This window comes from Beta vulgaris, chromosome 6, assembly GCF_026745355.1.
Source record: "Beta vulgaris subsp. vulgaris cultivar EL10 chromosome 6, EL10.2, whole genome shotgun sequence".
Taxonomy (NCBI): Eukaryota; Viridiplantae; Streptophyta; class Magnoliopsida; order Caryophyllales; family Amaranthaceae; genus Beta; species Beta vulgaris.
Genome location: NC_079207.1, coordinates 39,395,284 through 39,404,225, shown reverse-complemented (window position 1 = coordinate 39,404,225; position 8,942 = coordinate 39,395,284). Strand labels below are relative to the sequence as shown.

Below are 8,942 nucleotides of genomic sequence, written 5' to 3'. Positions count from 1 at the left end.
GCGTCGCACATGGCACTAGGTGCGACGCAAATGTCGTTATAGGAAAAATCAAAGTTCTACCAGCATGATTTGTCATTTGCATCGGACAATGTGCACAGCCTGACGCAAATGGCCATTTTTCATTAAAAAGAAAAGTCATTTGCATCGTGCTGTGTACACTGTCCGACGCAAATGACAAATTTTTGAAAAAAAAATTAAAACCTTCACCATGCCGTAGGTAAACCCATAGAAGCCAAATACAATGCACTAAAATTGTCCAAATCATGAGCATACAAACAGAATCCAAAGCACAAATTAGTATTAGTGTGATAACAAGCAAGATCATCAACTGAAAACATTTATATCTTAATATTACAGAAGAGCGTGCAAGAAACTATTTGGTTACAATAACCAGCAACAAAATTACTAGTTTGTAGTGGAAAAGAGCACATAAATAACTTATTGGAAAATATAGATGCGATGTAACATAAAATCCTCTACTAACTGCACATCTACTTGACTTTTTATGCATCCTTGAAGTTGCACCATGATTTTTTTGCTATTCAACTGGCTTGAAAGGAAGGCAGACAAATCACCAACTCCTGAATCGTTAAAAAAAAAAAAGGAATTTATTTAAAACACAAAGCTCGCACAAAATTATATACAAAATAAAACCCCAAAAAAACCCCTTTCACTAAACATAAATCATATGAAGAAATCATATATTTAACCACACAATTGAAACGGAAAATTCTAGATCTCAAACGACTGAACAAAAAACGAATAACTCCAAAAAATAATACCCGAGAAACGCTAAAATTCTCGAATTCGGAGACATTCAAAAAATTAGATCTAAAAAATGAAAACAAAAAACTGTAACATTCAATATTAATAATTTATAACTCATAATTTTTAATTAGATAAACATAAAAAAGCGAAAATTCAAAAGTGAGAAAAAAAATCAGAAGTCAACTCAAAAAAATAAGAAAAAATCAACAAAAACAAGAAGAAATTGAGAAAAACAATTACCAGTAAAGAATCTTGTTTGTTCGTTTCTTTGAATGAATCGTACCTTCATCAAAAACAAGAATCTTCGAAAAAAAATTACCAATAAAGAATCTTGTTTGTTTGTTTGTTTGTTCGTTTCTTCGAGTGAAATTTCAGATGCATGAACTGAGTTTTCGCTCGTTTTTCAATTTTCTGTTCGCTGACGAAGACGGTTAAGAGAGAGAGGGTGAGGGTAAGAGAGAGAGAGGGGGTGAGGGTGAGAGAGAAAGAGAGGATGAGAGGATTATGAGAAAGAGGCGCTACTGATGCAACTTTTTTTTAGGGTTTGAGGGTTTCTAGAGGATATAAAACACGGGGTTGGGTTGGGTTGGGCTTATAATATGTGTCGCACCATGGGCTTCATGCGACGATTCATTATTGCATGCGACGTAAATAGTATATTTGCATCGTTTCCGTGTTTGTGCGACGCAAATGGGGCAACGCAAATTGACCTTTTTCTACTAGCGACCTATGCCTGAGACCAATTTGATGAGACAACGTTCTCCCCAATATTGGAATGGTTTTCACTTCCTCATTTTCAGATTCATATCAGGGTGCCATTTTTTAAAAATCAAGGGTTTATGATCAAAGTATTGAAATCCCTCATTCAAGATAATATCCCTAAATTCCATATTTAGAAATGTCACAATGAAGATTCTTTTGTTTTTTGCCACAATTTTGTCTACCCGTTTCTTACCCCAAATTCTACGCAAATTTCCATCCATTAGAGGGAAAGGTAGGTTACCCCCCATCACATAACATATTACAGAAGATTCTTAGTACGAAATTTCATCTTGCACATCTTCTATATCTATTTTAATGGCAGATTTAACAGACGCAGTTGTATGAACTTTCTCAAATTCAGGAAGCAATTGGCGAGATTGAGGAATACCTTTATCAATGGAATCCAATCGAGATTGTGTCTTCTTCATGATTGTCAGTCATTCAGATAATTACACCTTATCCTTGGTTGTTGCTGTAATTGATTTAAAGAACTTCTTGGTCAAATCGGTTCTTCGAATTCGGGTGTTTGAATTAAAAGCTCTTCAATTCTATGAAGTTCTGCAAGTGATTTATGTTTTTGTCCAGAAACTGGACTTACATAACCTTTCTTCTTAGACCTGACATTGCTCATCTTCCTCTGAGATTTCTTCGATTGTGCCTTGGATCTGCCTATCATGGCGACGGTGCAGGATAACAAGGGGGTCTTCTTAACCTGCGCCGAGAGAAAATTAGGCATGAAGAAAATCTTTGCTCTATTAATTTTGTTTAGAGTATCTTTATGGGGATCCCATTTTTCAAAAGGCAAGAATCGAACAGCTATCACAGGAGTGGAAGGTGGCCTCTTACCAATTAATTCAACCTTGATTTTTTTATCTCTATTGTATAAGTTAAGGGAGGAGGTGTGGTGTCCTCTTTTGAAGTGACTAAAATACCCTCTAATAATTTAAAATAGTGTTTTTCTCTTTATAAAAAATTGAAAAATGACGATCAATGAAATTTGCCATCTGAATAGGTCAAAAATGAAATATGCAATATAATTAATAACTTAACAAACTAGATTGACACAATCAGTTCACAAAATCAATTAGAATCTTCAACCAAAAAAAGTTAGCAACATATCGTGATAACATAATATTTCATATTTACAGAGTACAAACAATATGATTTTTTAACATCTATAATTGTTAAAGAACTATACTAAAGTCGTTGAAAAGAAAATTATTAAATAATCGACCAAATTTAACAGTGACGGTATTGAACAGTTAAAAATCATTCACCTTTAATTTAAAAAGATAATATCCATAAAAGAAACTCAATAATTTACATCAATATTAAAATAATTTTAGATAAAAAAAGCATGTCCATTTATATATAACTACATAAGATTGTCGGCGTACGCATCGCGTGCATATGCAACTAGTATTACATGACGGAGGATTAAACAATGTTAAAAATAGAACTTTAAAGAAGTCAATGAGCAATTAAACTATACTCGACGAAGGAATATCCGCAACTTATGATTACTCTATATTTCTTGCTAGTTGCTACCTTCTTCTCCCTATAAGAACTCAGCTTTGATGTTTAGTTACATACCTAGTCGTTACCATATACTATTTCTCGTTATCAACGTACACTTTTGTAAAAGAGAGAAAAAGAAAGACAGCTATGAGATTTAGCAAAATATACACAGAAATGAGGTCAAAAATGGTGGTGGGAATGCTACTAATCTTGTCATTACCAATCACGCGTTCATCAGCACAACAAGATAATTCTTGTTGGACAGGGATTATACCTTGCTTAGAAACTGCTAAAGCTCAATTTTATGCACCAGTTGCGATACAGCCATGTTGTCCGCTACTGTCAGCCGCAGTAAACAATCAACGGGCGTGCTTCTGTAATTTCAAGGCTGATCTAGTTTCACAGCAAGGCGACACTATAATGAATGGTATTCTGGGAACTTGCGGCATTCCGGGTACTTTCGGTACACTATGTCCTGGTACGTATATATATATTTATACTCTTTATCATACTGATTTACTTTGGTATGACCATGCATGTTTGTGACAGTGTAGAATGAAAGTGTTTTTCATCACATTCCAAGTTTATTCTTCCAGATAATCCCTCTTCGACCTCGAGCGCCACTACATCTACGCCTAGCGGAACCATGTCAACCCCAAGCGGAAATCCGTCAACCGGTAGTGGATTGCCAGCCAAATTTATTGGTGTTATTGTTGCAGTTGTTGTCGTTGTTGTTGTTGCTCTTCTTGTTCTATTGTTTATATATTGCCGCCGTTAGGTTTTGGCACCCACCATTTTACATGAATAATGTTCGTCCCCGCAAAACAATAGAGAAATCGGATGTGAAAGCATTGATGAAAGGAGGGAAGGATTTGAAGAAATTAATTCCAGTGAATAGCTAGTAGCTACGTGTACTAGTCTACTGCTCGTGGATATCAATCTATACCTATATAATAATACTATAAAGCAATAAGAATTTGCTTATGTGTCAAGAGCAAATTGAATTGCTGATGTGTCAATCCTTTGCAATATCTTTTACAATTTTTTGCCATGTGTATTTGTCTTTAAATATTTCTGTTATGCATTACTTTTTTTTAGGCATATAATTGAAAAGCTATTTAAGAAAGTTCTCTGTTATGAAAGGTAAAACAACTAAATTTTAGGAATCGATTGCTATTAATTAGTAATTACTTATGCATCATAAAACTGCCAAAAAAAATATATCTCCTAAATTTGATATTTTAGGCACTAATTAAAAAAATCATATCCCCTAAATACAGTTTTTTAGAAACTAATTAAAATTCATATCCCCTAAATTCGGTATTTGAGTTACTAATCTTATATTTTGGCACTAATTAAGAAATAAATTTATAGCAAGAAGCTGATATTTTAGGTACTACTAAAGGTATTACAACTATTTAAATGAACATGTTGTACTCTCTTCTTAAACCCGAATTAAAATAAAAGTCTTAACAAATTATAATATTAAATTAAAGTTTACCAAGGGACGTATTAATCATACAATAAGTTGTATTATAGGGTTTTTTTTAAAAAAAGTTCAAATTATAAGATCATTGACCACATATCCATACCATCAAAATTATAAGTTCATTGCAAACTATAAAATCGTGGGTCGTCATATTACAAATACTACGGTGTATCCCATAAAACGATGATAACTATTAGTGAGTTACAATGTGATTAGCAATACAAAACACAATCCACGATAAAATCAATAATAGTTGATATTAGCACCTCATGTATAACACAAAAAAATAAACATCTTATGTATTAACACTTAGTTTACATAAAAAAAATAGTCATCTTATGTACTAACATTTAGCTTGCACAAAAAAAAACATCTTATTTACTAATACTTGCACAAAAGTCTAAACATCTTATGTACTAACACCTAATATTAAACTACCAATTAAAAAACGGATTAGCCAATATATAAATAGATAAGAAAAGATAACAAAGTCTCAACAAAAGGTAACTTTTACTTGGCTCATGAGGTTTGTAAAACTTAAAGGAGGGTGGCCTAATTGTAACAACAAACATGAGATGGCTTAAAGTTTAGTAGAATAACAATGGGACCCCTTTCATTGTACAAAATATCACATCACAGTATTTAAAGTTCGCTAGGAATATGCAATCTTAGCTGGTAAATGTATAGCATCGATCTCTATGTAACGTTAAAGATTAAAATTACATGTAGAACTTATGTGAAATTTACTGTCTATAATTTTAGTGTAGTTGTATCTTTGTGAAGTTTATAAGTCATATACTTCCTCCGTTTCGAATTACTCGCTACACTTTGAAAATTCCACTATTCATGAATGAGGTTTGACCATGCATTATTTACTATTAGATAAAATCAAATGTTATAATGTAATTGTTGGATATGTTTCAATGTATAGTTTCAGAAAATCAAAATTTTATACTTTACTCTAATACATAATTAAAGATATTAGTAGTCAAAGTACTGCATCGACAAACGTGAAAGTCAAAATGTAGCGAGTAATTTGAAACAGAGGAAGTATATTTGTTCAGTTTATTCACAACAACCGAATCACAACTAAAAAAATAATATTACCATACATATGAAATTTGAGAGCTCATAATTTCTAGGTGTTCATCTCAAAGAAAAGATAAAATGTCATATAATATTTCTACATATAAATTGATTTTTATTTCTATATATTACCGTTCATTTGGAACAAGTATTATTGACCTGGTCAGTGAGCTAATCACAAACTCACAATAAAAATGAAAAAAAGGGTGAATTGTGCATGTAAAAATAATTGATGATATAATTTATTCTATATTTTACTTTCCCAAAAAAAAAAAAAAGGGTCAAATAGTATGAAACTTACAAGCTTTAAATTCTAAGAGAGGTGCATAGAATCTTACTTCTATCTAGAAGCCGAATATAATCTTAACAAAATCTAAGTTTGCTAATAAAGTTCCAAACTGTAACAAACCCTTGCTTAGAACTCTCAGTTTTCACTGCCAGAAAAATTCTGTCTTTTTCCATCTCAATTTGAACATCTAGAAAGTGAATCATCATCTTCATATAAAAAACTTATGTAGATAACATCTGAATCTCACACATCCAACGTTAATGGATAAAAACACAATCAAATTCATTTTTTCTCCATTTTCGAAAATATCAAGTGTGTTCGATGAATCTGTGGTCAAACTTTTTGGATAACTTTTTTCGAATAAATCTGGAATTGAACGAGAAATTTTTTCTTTAATAACATAAGATTCAATTGATCGAATGTAGCAATTTTTCGAATAAATCTCCATTTTATTTAAATATGATATTGCCCAAATTCAGGAGAAAGGTTCAATTAAATATAACAATTCTAGCTATGTTTTAAATCTCCATTTTTGGTTTGTAATTTGCACGGTTCAGTTAGCCATATCAAGAGTTACCAGCATTAGGGTTTGAAATTTTATTTGTGATAAAGATCACGAGATCTCAAGACAACAAAAGAGTGGGGTGTAGAGGGACTGTGGAAAGTGGGACGACAGAAAGTATGGAAAAGAAGTGTTGCATGATTGAATCCAATAATGGATGAATTTTTGGTCCTCAATGTGAAACAATAGATAGAGCAAAGACAATTTTAGTCAACGCCGCACGATAATATTAATTACATCAGTCATTGAACGCACGAGTTATAAGTCAGTTTTAAAATATTCCTTATAAACGATATGATTATATAAAGTTTAAATCACGATCTAATATATTTTCACCACATGATTTTGGGAGAAACATCATAAAGTCGATCATAAAATTTATAAATAAAAAAAATCTGTGCATTTTTCACGGGTTAAAATCTAGTATTTTCTATAATTCAATATCGAATGTATTATCTTTTTTCTACCGTGTTCTCGGCTGCTAGCAATGTGAAATGTGATATGTCATTGAAAAAATTTAAGTTTGAATTATCGGTATTCTTTCTAAGCTAACATAATTTAAAAAAAACCGACACGATTTTCAATAAAAATAAAGTGTTAAAATCGTACACAGTTCAACGGATAAGCCAAATCATAAAGAACCATAGATAAAATTCCATGTCTTTCATCGGCACTACGTACTCCAAAAACCCTCTAGTGAGTCGGATTTTCAGAGTCGCCTACGTATAAGTTGCAACTTGTGACCTATCAAGTCACCTCAGATATATTAGGCGACTTCTTGGTCAAAGTCCACAATACACCTATCAAATCTCCTAATATGTATGAGGTGACTCGCTCCTTAATCTATCAAGTCACCTCATATATATATATTAGGTCACTTAATAGGTCGTCTGTTTACTTTGAGTCCAAATTAAACATACCTAACCACAACCTAATAATTCACCTACTAAGCATGGGTGACTCGATAAATTTACAAAACGCACCTTATACATAGGTGACTCTAAAAGTCCAACTTACTAGTGGGTCTAATTAGGACATAAGTCAGATTTTTTTCAGAGTCTGGTGTCTATAAGGTACGACTAAAAATCTACCGAGTTGCCTCGAGCCTTACCACAAGCTATCAAAAGAGGCCTAATAAGTATGAGATGACCCGATAGGTTTACGATTTTAATATGATATGTAAAAAGTAACTTTAGCCTAATGTTGGCATCAACTTCAATCTTTTAGGGGGGGGGGGGGGGATCGAGCATTGGTGGAAAGATAAAAGTGGAAAGAAGGGAAAAAAGGTGTTGGAAGTTTATAAGTTGCCTCTTCCAACACAAGCGACTCATATGCTTAATTTATTGAGACACCTTTTCCTGCACAAGCGAGTTAATAAGTTTAACCTATGAAGCCACCTAACAACTAATAGGTGACTTGCAATATATTAATTGAGTCGCCTCAAGAGGTGACTGCTAAAGTTTAGATAGCTTTAAAGTCGGTAACTTTAGAGTTGCCTCGGAAGCGACTTATTAGGTCATTTACAGGCGACTCGATAGGGAATATTTGCAGTAGTTCGGGTATATATTTAAGACATTAATGATAACAATATATGTATGAAACAACTAGGTGGTTACCACGGAATAGGATGAATCAACTGAAAAATATATCACTACAAGAAAAGGTGATATCAACGACGGCTTAGAACCGTCGCTGATACACTACAAAGCGGTCGCTGGAAACATCAACGGTCAACGATCGTTGATTGACAGACGTTGCATCGATGGTTGCTGATTTAGAAATCAACGACCGTCTGGCTGTCGGTAAATATCAACGACGGTTTTCTTACATATCAGCGACTGTTTGAATACCAATGTTGAGGATATGTCACCTACTGTTTGGAGTTGTCACTAAAACAACAACGACTCTTAACAGACGTTAAATCAACGACGATTTAAAACAGTAGTTGATTCATCAACGGTATAAATCAGTCGCTCATATTCAAAAGTAGTCGTTGTCTTTTACTTCATACTTTCCTTTACATTGACTGTTTAGCCATCCTTGTTTCACCGTTTAGCCGTCGTTGTTTTTAAAAATTACATTATAATTGAACATGCACCTGTACCTGCACCTAAATATAAAATACTAAACCTGTTCCTCCATCGCGTTCAATATTTTCAACTAAAAACATATGCAATTTTAATATATATTAGAAAGTGTAGATACTTATATAATTAAATGAAATAGATTCGATTATGTACACAAAATACATCTCGATGTCTGGAAATAATGTTGAAGTCGGCTTCTTGAAAAAAAAAATATATCAACAAATCTAGAAAGTAATAAGCTAGATGTGGATTTATGTAGAAACTAAATGTCCATAGTTAGACAAACTACCTAGATTAAACATATGTACGCAAAATAGATCCTGGTGTCGAGAAATAAAGTAGACGTCGGGTTCCAAAAAAAAAATATCGACACATCTAGAA

General features: G+C 32.8%; 1 protein-coding gene and 1 long non-coding RNA gene across 2 annotated transcripts; one reads left to right on the top strand and one right to left on the bottom strand.

Annotated features, from left to right (window-relative positions):
• Positions 1-321: 321 nt before the first annotated feature.
• Positions 322-1,911, bottom strand: LOC125498454 (uncharacterized). Its single transcript, XR_008969861.1, has 2 exons — positions 1,009-1,911; positions 322-581 (listed from the first exon to the last, which is right to left on the bottom strand). It is a non-coding gene; the product is annotated as an uncharacterized LOC125498454 (long non-coding RNA).
• A 1,323-nt stretch (positions 1,912-3,234) lies between these two features.
• On the top strand, positions 3,235-3,826 carry LOC130591818 (uncharacterized). The gene is made up of 2 exons (XM_057395751.1): positions 3,235-3,526; positions 3,645-3,826. The coding sequence occupies exons 1-2, from the start codon at positions 3,235-3,237 to the stop codon at positions 3,824-3,826; spliced, it is 474 nt and encodes a 157-aa protein (XP_057251734.1).
• The last annotated feature ends 5,116 nt before the right edge of the window (positions 3,827-8,942 follow it).